The sequence below is a fragment of the Hydractinia symbiolongicarpus genome, chromosome 7, assembly GCF_029227915.1.
Source record: "Hydractinia symbiolongicarpus strain clone_291-10 chromosome 7, HSymV2.1, whole genome shotgun sequence".
NCBI classification, from domain to species: Eukaryota; Metazoa; Cnidaria; class Hydrozoa; order Anthoathecata; family Hydractiniidae; genus Hydractinia; species Hydractinia symbiolongicarpus.
The window spans coordinates 19,329,729-19,350,292 of NC_079881.1; the positions used below are offsets into that span (position 1 = coordinate 19,329,729).

The 20,564-nt window shown below is 38.5% G+C and overlaps 3 protein-coding genes across 3 annotated transcripts; 2 read left to right on the forward strand and 1 right to left on the reverse strand.

Annotated features, from left to right (window-relative positions):
- The first annotated feature begins 13,864 nt into the window (after positions 1–13,864).
- On the forward strand, positions 13,865–15,208 carry LOC130648598 (uncharacterized). Its single transcript, XM_057454651.1, has one exon. The coding sequence runs from the start codon at positions 13,865–13,867 to the stop codon at positions 15,206–15,208; it is 1,344 nt and encodes a 447-aa protein (XP_057310634.1).
- Positions 15,209–15,228: 20 nt separating this feature from the next.
- On the forward strand, positions 15,229–18,085 carry LOC130648599 (uncharacterized; the record flags this gene model as incomplete). The annotated part of the gene is made up of 1 exon (XM_057454652.1): positions 15,229–18,085. A coding segment is annotated over one exon (609 nt), but the record flags the coding sequence as incomplete, so codon positions are not given.
- Positions 17,763–19,805, reverse strand: LOC130648600 (uncharacterized). The gene has a single exon (XM_057454653.1). It carries the CDS (start codon positions 19,803–19,805, stop codon positions 17,763–17,765), a length of 2,043 nt encoding a protein of 680 aa, XP_057310636.1.
- Between the last annotated feature and the right edge of the window lie 759 nt (positions 19,806–20,564).

Genomic DNA, 20,564 nt, shown 5'->3' on the forward strand with positions numbered 1-20,564 from the left:
TACATTGTTAGTTCTCTTTTAAATCAATTTCAGCGGATTTACTTTAGTTTTTCCAAATCTTAGAATCGATGGCGGGCAATTATGTGCATCACCACATAAACAAGCTGAAAGAAAAATTTGGTCCAATTTAGCCATACTTTTTTAATTAAAATTAGGACAATGAAGGTTACACTAAATTAATTTGAATTTGTGTGCAGTGCGAAGTTATATAGCTAGTGTGGCATACCTTTTTAGAAAGCTGAAAGAACCATCTAACCGGTTATTAAAAAATTAAGTTTGTATCAGTGCTTCTGAAAAATTACTGTGTTGACCAACTTTTGTTAAAAAACTGTGCTGAAAGTGTGAAAAATTGCTTATTTTTTCTTGGCATGTAGTTAATTCCTAATTAAGATATAACTTTAGTTTTGATACAGAAAATTTTTTATTTTTAGTTAATCTTTTTCTGCAAAATATATGTTTGCAATGCTTTGATACTTTACGCAATCCCTCTTTTAGATAATCATGTGCGTAGCTGCTGCGCTGAATGGACAATATACAAAAAAGTGCAAATATAGACAAACATGGATGGAACAGATACCTTAATATACATCTAGTAAGTAGACATAGCTTGTTACATACTGAAATTGGAACCAACATGTCTGGTTAAAAAAAGTTCCCAAGATTAACATTAATTTTTTTTAAGAAAAATAAAATAAGAAAAAAAAATACAAAAAAAATACAACTGATATTCCTTATATTGAAATATTTAGAAAGTAATCAATTCTTGCCCTGGAATTGTTGCCGTGAAATTTAGATAGATTTAGATATAATATTTACATGTTTAGCAAATAGCAGTTTCCTTTTCCTTCCGGTACCATAAATACCATAAATGCATAAGTAAAGACTCCCCTGTCATGATTATGAGATAAAAAGACAGCAAGCTGTGTTGATGGAACTGGTCTAACGACCCTTGAAGTTAAATTGTAGAGGTAACACCCTCTAAAGATCAAAACGCAGTGTAAGATCTCCCTTTTTGCAAGAATAGTCTGTAGATTCAAGGTAAATGAACCAAACAACCCTCTCTACACAATAAAATACGTACAACTAACGATCGTTACACAAAAACAGACAACATCAAAACAGAAGACAGATATCATGACAACAATACAACAGAACAGAATTTACTATAGATAAATATAAAACTATATATATGAGCAGAAAACCACCCAAGCGCCAGGACTTGTGAACCTGGCAGTAGCTTTCCACATGTGTTAGGCGATCCCAACACTCAGTCTTACATGGGTAGTTGTGGCTTTGGACCGGCCTGAAGACAGTGGAGTAATCTTCGTGGATGTAAAGTCACGGAAACAAGAAATATAGAAATGAAAACCCCTTATATAGCTTCTTCCTAACATCAGGTATAGCAAGATCGTTAACCCTTAGCCTCCCTACAGAACCGGGTTTATAAGAAGGGTCTTTACACCCAAAGACAAGGCCATTGCCAAGCCCCCTTGCTAAGCTTCTTATAATTGCGTTCTAGATAAGCAGCGAGTGAGGCAACTTATAAATTAACGGTAAACTGCATCTGAAACAAACAGCAGGGGTAATTTAAAACCGCTAGGAAAAAAAGATCCCTCCCCTTTTGGTATAATGTACTCCACTATTTAAATGTTGGCAAAAAATAACACATACATTGTGGAATTATTTAGATCAGATGGCTGGACACTAATCACTAGCCTATCACTACACCCTGATTTCTTATGTAAGGCCAATAGTGACACGCCGCCAGTGTGCCTGAATGATAAATAGTGCCGGTTAATTTATCAGAGAAAGGCGGAAGAGTCTAAAACTGTGGTGGATTTAGACAACAGAGACATTATCAGCAAGACGGACTTGGCCATGGGGGAGAACAAGACCAAAGTGCAGGAGTTACAGATAATGCTTGCAGGATAGAATTAGCATAGCATTTATTCCCTTTAACAATCAGGCCAGCATTAGTTGATTTGGCTGGAGTGCTGTTGGTAGGCGGTTCTGAGCATTCTTTTGTTTCCTTTATAGCATTTTTTTTCACGTAAGTAAAAGTTTAAAGTTTCAGCCAAAAAAGAAATCATAGGGTGATTGGCATATTTAATCATATATTATATACTAATAGAGAATTTTTTCATAAAATATTTTCATTCATAACTACTTGCAATGCGTTTAAGTATAAATCGATTCCATGAGCATTTGAAGAGAGAAAATAATTTACAAAGAGATGGCAAGCCACCGCAATGATGAACTCAACCTGTTAGGTCTTTGTAAATAAGTTAGAGGTTGTACTCCTTTAGAGAAGATGCCTCTAAAAGCACAATTCTCCCTTTTTACAAAGAATTAATTTGAAAAAGAAATATTAAAAAATAAAAAGGACACAACATATTGAAAAGATGAACAGAACTTTAACCAAGGGCAGGTAAGTTTCGACCCATATTTCTGAACCTAAGTACCCTGGATGTCTAGCTGGGTCACCTCGAATAGGTCCGCGGACGGTCATCAGCAGAAACTAGACATCCCTATCTTCCTAAAGTAAACTTTGACCACTTTCTGTTTAACTGATTTTTCGTATAAACTAATGGAAAAATGAGGGTTTTCCATGTCAACTGATTGAAATTATTTATGACATCGTGGAATAAAAAGAGAGAAGTATTATGATATATTTAACCTTTGAACATCATCACTAAAAAAGAATATAGGTGGATTGGATGAATCAATGGTTAAGAAGCCGTGAATCTATGTCAGCAATGTCTTGCACAGATTCTGAATGTAACATGAGCATAGGAGTAACTATATCGCAATGCAGATATAACTTAACTAGCCTTTTAAGACAGAGATGTTAATGAAAAAAGCAGGTTTTTCTCCGAAGAAAAAAAGCAACTGGAGAACTTCTGTATTCTACTCTTTACAGGGATGGTCGAAGAGCTAATGGATTTCGACTGCAATGAAACAAACACCTATGAATGTGGAAACATGAGGATTGGTGAGATTCACTTATGCTTGGGACCTGGTGCGGCCCCTTGAGTAAGCACCCCCTGCCTCCTGCAAGACACCAGCCACATTCATTGACACCATCCGCCAAACCAATAACTTTTGTTAAAACGTTGGAAAAAGAACAGTCAACAACTACATCCATAGCAGCAATCGGTTCCGCGGGCAGTCGAGGCATTGAATTGGGTGCAGTGATTGAGAGCAGACGTGTTTTTTGAGCTGAAGAATTTTTCTAGTAAAACTAAAAAATATTTTTGTTGTAATCGTTAGTTTAATTTAATTTAAATTTTTTAATCATAATGGCATCAATTGAATAGATAACCGAACTCATGAAAGAAAAGTTTGAGATTCAAGAACAGTAATTGTTAAACATAATTGCAGGCAACCTTTTTCAAATAACATGCACAAAATTTGGGAGGGTGTTCGTAGCATTATTTCTACGAAACCGTCGAAATCTAATATTCCTACCTCCATTCACGTTGACGGTAAACTTGAGACAAACCGTATTGAGATTGCCAATAGTTTTAATGACTTTTTTACATCCATAGCAAATTCTATTAGGAACAAAATTCCACCTACATCCAAGAGGTACTCTGACTACCTCAAAAACCCAAGCCCAGACTCAATTTTCTTATCACCTGTTACCGAAGAAGAAATCATCAGGATTATTGGCAACATCTCTCCAGGAAAATCTTCTGGACCAAACAGTATTCCAATCAAAATTCTAAGATTGTTGGAAAATGATATTTCCAAACCTATATCAATTTTGATCAATCTTTTGTTTGAATCTGGTATCTTTCCTAGATCTTTAAAAACATCCAGAGTGGTGCCTGTTTACAAAAACAAAGGTTCTTCTATAGATGTGTCAAATTACAGACCAATCTCATTATTGTCAAACATTGAGAAAATCTATGAAAAGGTTATGTACAACGGAATCATAGGCTTTCTCAACAACCATGATATCCTATATCCCAAACAGTTTGGATTCAGAAAACAGCATTCAACATCACAGGCTGTGCTTGAAAAAGGTTTACAATACAGCAAGCTGCACTGAAGTATCTTGTCTACAGGGACGGTGGATGTAAATAAAATTGGGATTAGGCTCCCAGAAGAAGGTGCTGAATACACTTTCTTGCTTATTACAAGCATGAGTACTGTCCAACTTGGACCTATAACTATTCACTGAGAAAATCTTAAAGAGAAAAAACAATCCTTCAATCACAAACAATACGACACAAGACAGATCTAACAACATAAACGGACTGGTTACAGAACAAACACAAATGGAAAAAATGTATATGTCAAAAATATATAATATAAAAAAAGAATTATATAAAACCCTCCTGTGCGCCAGAACTTGTGACTCTGGCTGTAGCTTTCCACATGTGTTACAGGGCCCCAACACTCAGCCTTACACAGGAGGTTGTCATGACAGGACCAGCCTGTACATATTTTGACTAAGGACAGCAGGGTTGTCAAGCCTGAAGACCAAGTTAGTAAACTTGGGCACCTTACTGAACTGGGGTAAAAAGTGGGGTCGTTACACCCAAAGACAAGCTGAAAGCAAACCCCCTTGCTAAGCTTCTTTTAAGTTACCAGAGAAGAGTGAGCTGAACTCTTTACCCTCTGGGTATTGACGGCAAACTGGTTCGAATGAACGAGCTGGGGTAATATAAAACCGCTCGGATTTACATTTTCCTCCCCCATGACCCTGGAAGTACAGGTTTTATAAACGTAATGATAAATGTATCAGAAAGAAAGAAAAAGCGGATCAACAGCGAACGTAACAAAGAATATAACATGAATTGTTGTTGAGAATAGGTGGAGAGCATTTGCAAACCGCTCTATCATTGCAGTGGTACCAAGAATTTGTGGCAGGATCCTTAACATAAGCCCAATAATGACCTGCGGTTAATGTACCGGAGTGATTAATTGTTGCTAACAATGAGTAGTTCTGATTAAACATTGTGTCCGTATCACTGACGAGAGGTAGTTGCAGGAGAGAGTCACGTAAAGAAACACATTCAACAACTCTGTTGTCTTTTACCAGATGTTCACCATGTTTTAAAAACCTTTTAAGATGCAGGAATAAGATTTTACTACTCCTGCTGATTTGCGTTTCTCTAGTATAGTTGAACGCATTAGACATTGCCTTGACAAAGGTGAGCTTGCCTGTGGAGTGTTTGTTGACTTACAAAAAGCTTTTGATACTGTTGACCACAAAATCCTTCTATCCAAGCTAAATCACTATGGTATTCGGGGAAAAGCAAATGATTGGTTCAGGTCTTATTTAACTGGTCGTCTCCAGTATGTCTCAATCGGTGAATTCAAATCTCAACTTAAAGCCATTCTACATGGTGTGCCTCAAGGCTCTGTTCTTGGTCCGCTGCTGTTCTTGTTGTATATTAATGATCTGCATAATTGTATCAAATCGTCAGAGACCTATCATTTTGCTGACGACACTCATCTGCTGAAATTCTCAAAATCACTAGAATCCCTTTGTAGAGGGATGAATGCTGATCTTAAACGCCTTGTGTGTTGGCTTAACGCCAACAAAATATCACTGAACTCCAGCAAAACAGAGTTTCTTGTATTTAGATCCCAATCTCGTAGGCTTGAATTTTTACCTTTTTTGATTCTACCCGGTAGCGCTTACCTAGCGGGATCCTAGCAAAAGTGTGAAATACCTGGGTGTTCATGTTGATGAACATCTTTCCTGGAAGTATCATGTCTCATCTGTAGCTACTAAACTTCAAAGAGCCAATGTGATGTTATCTAAAATTCGTCACTATGTTCCCCTAAAATCCCTGCTAAACATTTACCATGCTATCTTTAGTTCTCACTTAAGCTATGCTTGCCAAGTATGGGGCACTCGAGACACCACAGTAGCCCACAGAATAATTACCCTCTAAAAGGCTGCCCTTAGGCTGATCACCTTCAGTGAACCAAGATCCCCATCTTTGCCTATATTTGCAGAACTTGGAATTCTTAAATTCTTCGACCAAGTTAAAGTCCTTAACATTCAATTTATCCACAAATTCCTAAACTCTAACCTCCCATCTGACACACTTACCTCACTCAAATTTGATCGAATCTCACACTCTCATAAACTAGATGTAACACAATTGGTTTGCTTATTGAACCAACAGTTAACACATCGACGTTTGGATCTTTTTCATTCTCTAGAATCTCCACATTACAGTGGAACAATCTGCAAAGAAATTATCCTGATACTAACCTCACAAACTGTAAATTAAGCACAATCAAATCCCTAGCTTCAAGTTTCTACATGAGTCAATACATCAACTAGCTTTCTTCTTCATTATTTTGTCTCATTACTTTTTTCTATTTGACTATATGGTACTGAATTTTCATTTATACTAATTATAATCAATAATGCTTTTTCATTTTAATCTTTGTAAACTTACATTATTTACTGACATGAATATATTTCACATTTTTCTTGGTGGCTTTCTCCTTTTAGCCTTGGCTATCGGGAAAGTCTCCTTCCTAATTGCTAATTTATTCTTTTAGTAATGTAAATTGTCATTTCTTAGGTAAATAAATGTTTACTTACTTTACTTACTTACTTACTAGGCAACGCAAAAATTGTAACTGAAAAAATTGAAAAACTGACAGAGCAAGTAAAAAGTTTTAATGAAAGAATCGAACTAATAGAAAACAAACAAAAGGAATTGGAATGATCAACGGTTGGTGAATTTAAAACAAGCCTTGAATTTACGCAAGGGTTAATTGATGACAAAATAAAGAACATGGATAAAGCATTAAACGAAAAGATTGAAGAGATTAAACAAACGAACGAACAGCAACGAGTAACAAAAGAAAAAATATACGTAGAAAAACAAACAGAACTGAAACACAAAATACGAACACTAGAAGACAGAAATCGTCGAAACAATCCTCGTATAGATGGGATTTGTGAAACAGAGGGAGAGAATTCAGAGGAAATCGAAGACAAGGTACAGAGGTTGTTTAAAAATCGATTAATCATCACAAAAGACATAGGCATTGAAAAAATCCATATATACCACAAGATAACGCCAGACCACGGACAATAATATTTAAATTACTGAATTACAAAGACAAACTCCGAATATTAAAAAATGCTAACAGATTAAAGGACACGAACATCAACATTAATAAGGATTTTTCGGATGCAACAAACGAAATAAGAAAGGAATTGAGAGTACAAATGAAAAAAGACAGGGAAAACGGAAAATTCTCGTGAATTGTTTATGATAGACTGATCACAAGAGAATTCAAAGAGAAAAATACAGGTGATACTACCTCACTTTTTTATTTTTTTATTTTAGGAAATAAGAAAATATTATACAGAGGTGGCAAGCCATTGTATAACAACTTAACATAAAAATGGATAATAACGCATCTTTTTTCGACATATTTAACTCTAACTTAACATTGAACGACATGACTGATCCAGACTTGAATTATTTTAAAAATCTAAAAATTGAAACTACTAACTTTTCTCCGATTGAAGCAAAAACTCATCTTGCGAAATGTAAAAACAAATTTTCGTTGCTTAACATTAACACAAGAAGTATAAGTAAAAACTTCGAAAATCTGAAAACATTGTTATGCAACCTTTTAGTTTTCGCTTCACATACTTGAATAAATCGCTGCTTTGCACACAAAAAGTACTCAAAAAGTTGCTCAAAGGTGAGGTGCATATATTGTGAAATTCTGGCATCAATTCGTCCAACGGTTCCAGAGAAAAATGAGAAAAACGTCAGAAAACAGACCATCCTTGAGATTGACGCTACTCTCTACAATCTTCCTCTCGCAACTTCTAATCCGTAAGTGTCAGTTTATCACTTCAAATGGTATCGAATCTCACGAAACCACTTACGGGAGCATCCGAGAAACATTTACCGTAACTTTATTATGGGCTCAAGGTACGAAACTGCAAACGAGAAAGTTAAACAATAAACACTTACTTCATCTACTCCTCTACCTCTCTGCCGATATTGAACCAAACCCAGGTCCTTCACCCTGTCAATACTGCTTCAAAACTGTTCGTTGCAATCAAAAGAGACTCCGGTGTACTTCCTGCATGAACATCTGTCACGCTTCATGTACAACAGTCAACTGCAAACCACTACCATCCAGAGAGGAAACACCCTGGATCTGTTCAAAATGCACGCATTCAGAACTACCCTTCCAAAATATATCCACTGATCAGAATCCACCTGTTGAAGTAGAACCTACTGCAGACTGGAAAGTTTCAAGCGAACACATCAAAGCTCTTCGTGATAATCGAAATCACACATCAATAGCGACCATCAACACACAAAGTCTTCTTTCATCTCTCACCGAATTCAAACAAATGATTGAAGACTACAATTTCGATATCGTCTGCGTAACAGAAACATGGCTCCAGAACAAAACTCAAGAAAAATATGTTCAAATCCCAGACTATGTATTCAAAGGTAACCATCGAGGAAGTAAGGGTGGAGGTGTAGGAATATACTTAAAAGAATCAATAACCTTTAAAGAACGAACTGATATTCCGAAAATTGATCCTTCCATCGAACAATTCTGGGTTGAAGTCAACGGTAAGAACAAAAACTCTCACTATCTCGTCGGATGCATATACCAACCAAGCTCCAAAGAAGGCGAGAAAAGAGAATGGTGTGACAAATTCGAACATCTCCTGAGTCAAGTTTACGCAAAATGGCACGGTCCAATCGTCATTTGTGGTGACTTTAATATCGACCTTCTCACTAAATCGGTCAGTCAAGAAACATATATGAACATTTTGAATACGTTTGACTTATCGCAGCATGTTACAAAACCAACAAGAAAAGATAAGACCTTAATCGACCATATCTCGACGAACCTACCTGAGAAAATCATCCACCAGAACGTCATCAAAACCGACGAAATAAGTGATCATGACCTCGGTTACGTCATTATAAACATTCGCAAACAGCGGTTCGAACCAAGATACAAAGTCATTCGCGATGAAAAACGTTTTTCGCTAAATGACTACATTACTGACTTTTCGCAACTACCGTTTAACATCGTTTACGCAGTAGACGATCCGAACGACAAAGTATCAATGCTAAACCATCTGATTACTGAATGTTTATCACGACACGCTCCATTGAAACGTACCAGATTCACAAGACCTCCTGCTCCCTGGATGCAAGACCCTATAATCAACAACTCCAAAAATGCTCTCGAAGAGATACGAAAAACCAAATCTAGAGACAACAGTGAATACGTTAAGCTCCGAAACAACCACAAAAAAATTATCAGAAAAGTCAAGTCAAAATTCATTCTAAAATCGTTATCATCGAGTAATCCTAAGGAAGTATGGAAAACTATCCACAGGATTCTCAAACCACCAACCGCTAGAATAAAGTTTGATCCTGATAAACTGAATGATCACTATACCACACTCGCATCTCGTCTTTGCGAGAAAGAAAACGTTCCCTTGAATCACAAACAGCTCATATCTGCACTACCACTTGATACCGAACAGTTACTACAAATGCACGAAACAACCTATGAAGAGGCAAACAAGATCATTCGAAATCTTCGGAGTGACTGCTCGAGCGGCCATGATAACATCCCTGTCAAATTCCTGAAGCCAGTCCATGACTACATCACATCCCCACTTGTTCACATCATAAACAGTTGCATCACCACAAGATCATTCCCTGATCTATGGAAACTGACACGCGTCTGTCCAATTCCAAAAGTTGCGAATCCAACAGTGGCAAAAGACTTCCGTCCAGTCTCCATCTTACCAATCCTATCAAAAATCTTCGAGAGAGTAATCTTGAACCAAATACTAACCTTCGTCGAATCCAAAGTATACAACACGACACAATCAGGATTCCGAAAAGGACATTCCACCACCACTCTTCTCTTGAAACTGCGTGACGATATTGTAAAAGCAATGAACAAAAATGACATAACCATCGCAGTAATGATCGATTATTCCAAAGCGTTCGATACCATCGACCATTCAATATTGGTACGCAAACTGAGCCGATTAGGATTTGGACAATCAATTATTTCACTTATCGTCAGTTATCTGTCGAACAGAAAACAATATGTACAGGTCGATGACCGAAAATCCCAAACCAAAAATATTTTCTTCGGAGTGCCGCAAGGAAGTATCCTTGGCCCGATTTTATTCAACATATACGTTACCGACCTACCAAATGAAATCCAAACACCCTCCATCCAATATGCCGATGATACGACCCTTTGCAAATCATGTCCCAAACAAAACCTTTTCGAATCCATCAAGGCAATTGAACTAGACCTAACATCACTATGCAACTGGTCGAGAGATAATGGTCTGATTTTCAACAGCGACAAATTACAAATGATGGTTATTCGAAAACCCAGATCACTGCCATCAGATCGATCCTACCTCCTACGTTCAGAAGGCCGATCAGTAAGACAAGAACTGTATGTCAAGATACTCTGTATCCAAATGGACGAAAACCTCTCCTGGTTACCTCAAGTGAATTATGCAACAAAGTCAGCTTACGCAAATTTACAAACGATAAAAAGGTTTAAGAGATTCACCCTGTATAGAGTTCGGAAAACACTCGCGGAATCTCTTGTCCTCTCCAAACTGAGTTATTGCAATACCGTGTACGCTCAAATTCCGCAATACTTGAAAAAGCGCATCCAACGTGTACAGTCGTGTGCAGCCGGGTACGTTCTCCGTCGCTACTGCACCCTGAAAGATGTGACAAGTTTGGGTTGGCTTCTTGTTGAGCAACGTTGTGAATTGGACCTCTCGATCGCAGGTTTCAAAGCTTTAAACGATGAAAAGTGGCCGGACTACTTGTCTATGAAAAAGCTCAAGTTCAAAAGGATCTCCGATCTATTGATAATGGAATAATGATTGAACCTGGTGAAAATGGCACTTTCAACAACCAAGTGTCTAAAGTTTTTAATGATTTGCCAAAAAATATACGTAACCTAGATTCAATTTCAACATTTTACAGTCAAACGAAAAAATATTTTTTAGATAAATCAATCGCCATTGCCTTAGCAAGGGAAGGCTAGGTTCTCCGATTGTATAAGTATTTCCTTATCAATTTCTGCTAAACCAACTCTATCAAGCGCGGGTCCGAGTTTCCATATTTTTCAACCTCCACCAAGTTACCAAGATTTTCTTATTTCCAAATCTCGTTTAGACATATCGAAACATATGATAATCCCTGAGCCTCCACAGTGAGCCTTCCTATGCTTGGGTTTTATATAGTATACGAAGTCTTTCAGAGTCGAAGGAGACCTTCCGCCGATATACAACTATAGCCTATGCTTTTCCTCTATTTAATCTATCAACAACCATTTAACAAAACCTAAATCTACAACTCTTATTGAAACCTAGATCTCCATGCTTCTTGTATCATTTTTGTTCTAAACTTTTTATTCTTATTGTTGTTATTATTATGTTATTATAGGGATAAGAACCATTGTATAATGGAACCCAAATAAATGTCAAAAAAAAAAAAAAAAAAAAAAAAAAATTAATTTCAAAATCATTTGTGTAACAGAAACCTGGCTAAAGGAACACATGGTTACGAATTCAAATTTTAACATTCCGGGTTATAAGTCAATACATCAACCACGTTCAGGAAATATGAGTGGTGGTGGCACATGTCTCTTTATACACAACTCTATTACTTATAAATTAAGACTGTGACTGTGAATCATTAACCGTTAAACTTATAAACAAAAACACTAGAAATATAATTGTGACTGTTATGTATAGAAAACCTGCTTCAAAGAATTTAAACGACACTTTAAATCACACCTTACTAAACTAATCACTTAAATAAGCACATTTACATTGCCGGAGATCTAAATTTAAACATTCTTGAATATACATCAAATAATGAAGTAAAAACCTTTGTAGATACGCTCCTTCAACATAATCTTATTTCAACAATAACCAAACCTAGGAGAGTGACTTTGACTTCTGCTACCATAATTGATAACATAATCACAAATAATTTCAGTATTGCTCGCATCCTGCGAAATATTCTTTTTTAATTATTAGTTCAATTTTATAAAACTGAATTCAACGATCTGGGGGTTACGCCAGTAGGTCATAAATATAACACAAAAGTCTCGCCCTCGTAAATCCTCAAATTTGCTCGCAAGAGAAGCCCGTACAGCAGTCACCTATAAAGTATAGTTTTGCTACACGATTTGTTTAATCGATATATAAGACGGCCCTAGAGGTGTCATATTCACGACAGAGTTCTTTTTCCGTTCTCGTTTTCTGTAAACAATGCTGGTTTACCAAAAATAATTTGGTACAGTCATCGTTTTTGTTGTCAACCCACTGGGATTTGATTTCTTTAAAGCATATTGAGACAAGATGTCATGGAATATGATAAATGTGTTGTTAACTTGATATTTTAATGAGGATTGTAGTCACATTGCTTATCTGAATGTGGTCCATAAATAAGTATAAGCTTGTCAACTGTTAACTGTGGCATAGTTCGTTATGTTTAAAAAATCAATGTTTCAACGTAGAACAACTGCCTGTACCATTATATACTGCCGAAGTTCAAAAGTTTGACGATCCTGCATTTTTAAAAATAAGCCAAGACAGTATAGAACACTCTATTAATTTAATAAATTTAAAAAACTCTCTTGTGACTCAAGTTTTATTTGCCGTAGAGGTTGCTCAAAAGTTAGCTCTGCAGCAGCTGCTTGCCGAAACAAGGGAAAAAATCAAGGTAATACGTCGGGCAGAGAGACGTCTAAGGAAGAAGGTTAGGTTCAAGAAGGCACAGTCTGCTTTCAGGACAAACCTGTTTGCAGCTGGTAAAGCCTTGCTTGATCCTAAGTGTGCAGCCACACTGCGTGTCGATCAACAGACATTACACAATTATAAATCTTTGGTTGTCAAGGATGAATTGTATGACGTTCCCTTGTGTAATCTAGAAGGTCTTCCTGCTGCCCCTTCTATAACGAAAATTTTTCCCTCACATTCTCTTAAATACAAAGACTTTTTAACGCTTTTAGCAACCAGAAGGAATGCGTCATCTCCTGGTTTAAACGCTATTCCCTATAAAGTTTATAAAAAGTGTCCCAAAATAAATACCCTCTTGTTCAATGTTTTTAAATCTTGTATAAAAAATTGTGTCGTCCCTGTTCAATGGCGTAATGCTCGTGAAATTTATATTCCAAAAACCAAAACTCCTATGGAGTCAAACATAAAAGACTTTCGACCAATTGCACTTCTAAATGTCGAAGGTAAGCTTCTTTTCAGCCTCGTATCAAGGCGTTTAGAAACTCATATGATAACAAATAACAAATTTATCAATACATCTGTTCAGAAGGGATGTGTGGAAAAGGTTCCAGGCTGCTGGGAACACATGTCGATGGTTTGGTCAGCACTTAAAGATGCCCGCTCTTCTAAGTCGGATCTAGCTACCATCTGGCTAGATATAGCAAGTGCTTACCCTTGAATTCCTCATTGACTTATCTTTTTTGCCAGCGCTATGGTGTTCCTCCACAGTGGATTTCTTTTATTAGAGATTATTACATTGGCATCTACAGCAAATCATTCTCTTCCCTTGCACCAAGTAATTGGCATAAACATTCGCGGGGAGTTTTTGCAGGCTGTACACTATCCATTATCCTTTTTCTTGCAGGCATCAATATTATTCTTGAGTATACATTACTGGCTTCCGCTCCCAGGTTTATCACATCAAGCAAAGTGTCACTCCCCTTAATTAGAGCCTTTATGGACGATATCAACCTGATGTCTTCATCAGTGTCTGGTACCCAAACGCTTTTGTCCAGGTGTGCTGCAGCACTAAAACGGGCTGGCATGGATTTTCGTGCCAACAAATCACGCAGCATCGTGATCATAAAAGGTAAGTCCCTCAATTCAACTCCTTTTGCTCTCCAAAAGCCTGCTGACCCCACAGACTTCTCTTCCTACATTCCTTCTATCCATTCCATGCCTGTGCGATTTCTAGGCCGTATTATGGATGGTTCTATCTCCGATAGGAAGGCTACTGACGAACTTGAGAAGTTATCTGCAGGGGTTTCTATTATTGACAAGTCGTTTTATAAAGGCCCTCAGAAGCTGTGGATTTTACAACATCTATTAATCCCGCGCATTCAGTGGCCACTGCTGATATACGAAGTCTCAATGTCTTGTGTCGGCACCCTTGTCAGTAATGTGTCAGTATTTATAAGGAAATGGCTCAATCTTCACCATTCTACCACTAATTTATGTCTTTATGATTCCAGCTCACCTTGCTCTCTACCGATAAAAAGCCTAACTTCCATACTCAAGTCCGCTAAGATCAGTGGACACTTGCTGCTAAGGGATTCTAAAGATCCATTGGTTTCGGCAGCTGTATCAATATTAAAGGCTGGTAGATGGAGCGTGTCCAATTCAGTCAGAATTGCTGAAGCAGAATTAAAGATTAAAGAAATTATAGGTTTAGGTCTCTGTCCTAAGCCTAAGGGAACTTCTCTTAGACAGTCTCATTCTTTCAGGAAATTAGTATCGGTGACTGCAAAAGAAATTGATGGTGAAAAGGATATAAGCAGAGCTTTGCAACTACAGGTACAAGGAAGTTGGACCAGATGGGACAACTACATTAAGAACGACCTCTCCTGGAAGTCCTTGCTTGCCATGCCACCAAACCTGTTGTCGTTCTGTTTAAGCTCCACCTATGATGTTCTTCCTTTTCCGAGTAATTTAAGGCATTGGCGTATATGTACCGAATCCTTCTGTTTCTTGTGTGGAAAACAAGTCTGCACTACAGCTCACATTTTAGGGGCCTGCAAAACGGCTTTAACACAGGGTAGATTTACGTTTCGTCACGACTCTGTCTTGCGCGAACTTTCACAGTTGATCACCACGTTTTCCAAATCTATTTCCTCTCCTGTAAAGCACCTAAATAATGTAAAATTTGTTAAAGCAGGTGGTCACTCATCTAGCAAAAAATCAAAACCGGTAGGCCTTTTGCATCTTGCCACTGACTGGTTATTTCTTTCAGATTTAAATGGTGAACTTATTTTTCCTGGTCATATTGCCATAACATCGCTTAGACCAGATCTTGTCCTGTATTCCAACAACAGCAAACGTGTTATTTTAATTGAACTTACATGCCCTTGTGAGGAAAACATGGAAACCTGGCACTCCAAAACGCTCTAAATACATCCCTTTGATAAAATATCATCGAGCATAATGGATGGCACGTAAATCTGTTCGAGATCGAAGTGGGTGCACGTGGATATTGCTCTCTGTCAGCCGTCAGGAAATTAGGCGACATTTGTTTAAAAACATCCTGCATTTGGCTATCCAGGAACTCAATTACGTTGAACCAAGGCAGCTGCAATCTTGTGCCAGGCTCTACATCTGTGCCTACCCCTCTATTGCCAAAGGTTACAAGCCCGCAGCAACAACAACAGCATCAACAACGAAGGCCAACTGTGGATAAAAGTCACTCACACCCGGACCCAGAACCGCCTACCAACAGCACTCCAGCAAAACCAACTCATGCTGGTCTGATTAATAAAGGGAATACATGCTATGCTAATTCTATCCTGCAAGCATTATCTGTAACTCCTGCACTTTGGTCACAAAGTGCATCGGAGTCCTCTTTTGTTTCCCCCCTGGCCAAGTCCGTCTTGCTGACTATGTCTCTGTTGTCTAAATCCACCTCAGTTGTAGACCCTTCCGCCTTTCTCCAAGCGTTACAACGTAAGATGTCCAATGCTAGGAACAACCCATTCAATATTAACACACAGCGGATGTTCCTGAGATTCTACCTCATGTATTAAACGAGTTGACAGGGCCATCAGTTATCGCTAACAATATTATTACCAACAAAGTAACTACAACAATATCTTGTAATTCATGCCTCTTGTCTTCCAGTAGGGAGGAAAGTATGTCCATTCTGCCACTCCCTGTTTCAAACAACATAACAGGCTCCATTAAAGCTTTTTTGCAACCAGAATATATGTCTGGAAATGACAGATGGATGTGCCCACAGTGCTCTTCCCTTCAAGACAGTACCCGGGAAACTGTCTTCAACCAGTGTGGAGATATACTGATCATCCAACTGAAAAGGTTTAACTGTATCCAAGGAAGATCTGTGAAAAATAATAAATTTGTTTCTTGCCTCGCCCAAGGTCACGACTCCCTAAAAGTTTATTCCCATCCTGCGGAGAATATATCATTCACAAACCAATATAAATTAACCGCCACTGTTAATCATTCAGGCACACTGGCGGCTGGTCACTACTGGGCTTTCATAAAAGATCAGGGTGTTAATACATGGTTAAAATGTGATGATAGGGCAGTGATTAGTGTCAAACCATCTGATCTAGATAACTCCACAGTGTATGTGTTATTTTTTGTCAAAAGTACATTATATCAAAAGGGGGAGGGATCTCTTTTTCCTAGCAGTTTGAAATTACCCCTGCTGTGTGTTTTACATACAGTTTACCGTTATTCACGAGTTCGCTCACTCGCCGCTTTCCTAGAAAGCAATTATAAGAAGCTTAGCAAGGGGGCTTGGCAATTGCCTTGTCTTTGGGTGTAACGACCCCAGTTATAACCCCAGTTCCGTAGGGAGGCTAAGTTGGCTCACTTAGTCTACAGGGTTAACGATCCTGCTATACCTGATGTTTCGAAGAAGCTATATAAGGGGTTTTCATTTCTATCTTTCTTGTTTCCGTGACTTTACATCAACGTTCATTACTCCACTGTCTTCAGGCTGGTCCTGACTTACGGCTGGTCCTGACTTACGGCTGGTCCTGACTTACGGCTGGTCCGAAGCAAATGGCTGGTCCAAAGCGACAACTACCCGTGTAAGGCTGAGTGTTGGGATCCCGTAACACATGTGGAAAGCTACTGCCAGGTTCACAAGTCCTGGCGCTCGGGTGGTTGTCTACTCATATTTATAGTTTTATATTTATTTATTTATTTTTATAGTAAATTCTTTGTTGTATTGTTGTCGTTATGTCTGTCTTCTGTTTTCATGTTGTCAGTTTTTGTGTACCGACCGTTAGTTGTACGTATTGTATTGTGTAGAGAGGGTTGTTTGGTTCAATTACCTTGAATCTACAGATTATCCTTGCAAAAAGGGAGATCTTGCATTGCGTTTTGAACTTTAGAGGGTGTAACCTCTACAGTTTTAACTTCAAGGGTCGTTAGACCAGTTCCATCATCACAGCTTGCTGTCTTGTTATCTCAAAATCATCGTACGTTATAAAGTTAATTCTTTAGATTAGAATTGAGTTATAAGTTGAGGGCAAAAAATTTACCAAAAGTCGTAAATTCATTCAACCTTTGTAAATCATGCATGAAACAATACTTGTTTTCACTTCCATATAACAGTTTTCCAGCACAGCTTTCATAGAAAAGGGTTACCTGTTACTGCGCGTTGTTGTTCGGTTCACATAAAAAGACAGAATTTTGTAAGATTCAACAGTTTCTTTCCAATAATAATGTACAAATCCTCAAAATCCGTAGTAAACTGTTCTCGCTGTTCACAACGCTAAGCAATTGTTTTACACAGAAATACAACTCTTTTTATACACAAAAGTGACACAAAAACATAACAATTACTGCACAGCTACGATACGCACGACTAACACACACAATGACATTAGCGCACCACAAGGGACAACTCAAACACACAAACTATAATTGTCTCTAAACGAAATCCCATAGGGGCCATTTCATATGGCTCCCCTCAAGTTCATCTTGAAAATTGTGGCTCCTCGTCGGGGATTCGATATTCTAACAATTGTATCAATTTCGTGATTGGTCGATCCAATATTGTACCAGCACGGCTACCAAGCTTCACGCTACAACTCCGAACCTTTCCATCTGCACCCGTTTTTACAGCCACCACTCTTGCCAGTGGCCACCGTCCTCTTTCACAATCCTCATTTTGCACCATCACTATATCACCGGCAGCAAAATTTCGTTCGTTTTTATTCCACTTTGTTCGTGTCTGTAGTGAACACAGATATTCGCATTTCCATCGTCTCCAGAACATATCCAACACATACTGAGCTCTTTTCCACTGTTTCCTGCAATATAACGACGCTTCTTCAAAATTACCAGGAGGCGGTAAAACTACCTTTGATTTCATCGTTAGAAGAGCAGGTGGTAAAATTGGTGTTGCACTGTTTGCATCGCTGATTGCTTCGACGCATAAAGCTCTAGAGTTAACGATACTTTTTGCTTCTGTTAAAATAGTGTGCAGCGATTCTTCACTCAAACGCGAGCCATTATGATTGAAAAGATCTTTTAATATTGCGCGCACAGATCGAATCTGGCGCTCCCATACTCCACCCATGTGCGAAGCAGCAGGTGTATTCCTCTTCCAGAGAATCCAATCACAACCAACACTTTGAAGGAATTGTTTAACTTTCGCGTTGTCCATTTGTTTTAATGCCTTTATGAACTCGGTCTTGGTGCCGACAAAGTTAGTGCCGTTGTCGCTTCTCATCGTTCGAATGTTTCCTCTTCTAGCAACAAACTGTCGCAAAGCTAGAATGAAGGAGTCAGTTTCCAAGGTGTTGACAACTTCAATATGGATGGCTCTGCTCGCCAAACAGGTAAAGAGGCAGCCATATCTTTTTACAAACTTTCGATATGGTTTTATGACCAATGGCCCAAAGAGATCCACTGCGCAGTATGTGAAAGGTGGGCATGCGTCTACTCGATCTTTAAGTAAATCAGCCATGACTTGCTGGCCAGCTCTTCCCCTCAATATTCTACATCGTACGCAATGATGAATCAACTGTCGTACTGCTGAGTTGATGTGTATGATCCAATATCCACGTTGCCGAATTTCTTGCAATGTTATTCCTCTCCCCGAATGGTGAGTGTTTTCGTGGCACCATCGGAGCACAAGTTCGGAAAACCAACTTTCTTTGGGAAGAATAGCAGGATATTTGAATTGATACGCTTCATCCATGTTGCACAATCTTCCACCAACTCTGAGAATTCCATCATCGTCAATGAAAGGACTCAATTTGTATAATTTGCTGCATTCTTTCAAAGCAGACTTCTTAATTTTGTCGTTTCGTCGATCTTGTCTCCATTCCTTTGAAGCAAGAGCTTTAATTTCAGAGGCAAAGTGTTGTTGTTGTACTAATTTTATTAAACATTTTTCGGCTCGTTGAAGATCTTCAACGCACAGCACTGGGGGACTCGCCTTCTGGCTTCTTCTTGTCATACCATGACTTGGGGCTTTTATTTTCATCTTCAGAATGTCGATAAATCGACCGACCAAGGCCATGACCCGTATGCATTTCTGTAGCCTGGAAATTCTTCTCTCGAATGTACATAAGATTCCAGAATCAGTTGCTGAAACAAATACTGAAACGCTACGTTTAAATTCGGGATCATCAGTGACACTGTTTTTCGCTGGATCGTAGGCAGCTGGCCATGCTTCCCTTTCTTCCCAGAGAAACTGAGGTCCCTTGAACCATCTACTACTCTTCTCTACATGTTTCAAACTTATGCCTCTCGAGGCATCATCGGCTGGGTTTTCATGGGAAGGAACGTGATTCCATTGATCCAACGAAGTATTTTCTTGAATTTGTTGAATTCTATTTGCCACAAAAATATGAAAACGTCTTGATTCGTTATTAATATAACCCAGTACTACGTTGCTGTCTGTCCAATAACATTCGTAGTCTACGACAGGCATTTCTTGCTTCAACATTACTCCGACCTTTACGGCCACAGTTGCTGCTGTCAACTCCAACCTTGGTATTGAAACCATCTTTATTGGAGCTACTCTCGATTTTCCAAGGAGTAAGCAGCAGTTGACGTTTCCTTCTACATCTCTGATGCGAAGATACGTAGCAGTTCCGTAACTTTCATTGGATGCGTCTGAAAAATGATGGAGGGACGTTGACTCGATCTCTTTGAAATGAAGTGGTTTGACGCATCGGTTAACTTCCAGTTTTTCAAGAAGGACGATATCTAATCGCCATCTTTCCCAAGCGATTCAAAGAGGTTCAGAGATCTCTTCGTCCCATGATGTTTTTTCTTTGCAAAGATTTTGCATAATTTTTCTACCCTTCAACAAGAACGGCGCTGCTAATCCAAGCGGGTCATAAATTGAGCTTATGGTAGCCAACACCCCTCTCTTCGACAGAGGTTTGTCTTGCATGGTTATGCCAAAACCTAGTTTGTCGTCCTCTATCGACCAATGAACACCGAGGGCCCTTTCGATCGGCAGCGATTCGTTTTTCAAGTCCAGGGACTTTATGTTCTTTGCGCGTTCTTCAGTAGGAATGGAATTGATAACCTCTCTGCTATTTGATATGAACTTTGTGAGGCGGAAGCCACCTTTGCTGCAAATTTGTATCGTTGATTTGATGATTTTGATGGCTTCTTCGATACTTTTCACGGATTTCAAAAGATCGTCGACATAAAAATCCTTCATAATAACTTTCACAGCCTCCACACCAAATTCACTTTCGTTGTCTGTTCCACTTCTTTTCAGGGCATAGTTGAAACAACTTGGGGAGGAATT

What these genes read in the sequence shown, in the direction of transcription:
- LOC130648600 (XM_057454653.1), bottom strand. Translation starts at nt 19,805, where the DNA reads ATGGTTTCAATACCAAGGTTGGAGTTGACAGCAGCAACTGTGGCCGTA.
- LOC130648598 (XM_057454651.1), top strand. Translation starts at nt 13,865, where the DNA reads ATGGATTTTCGTGCCAACAAATCACGCAGCATCGTGATCATAAAAGGT.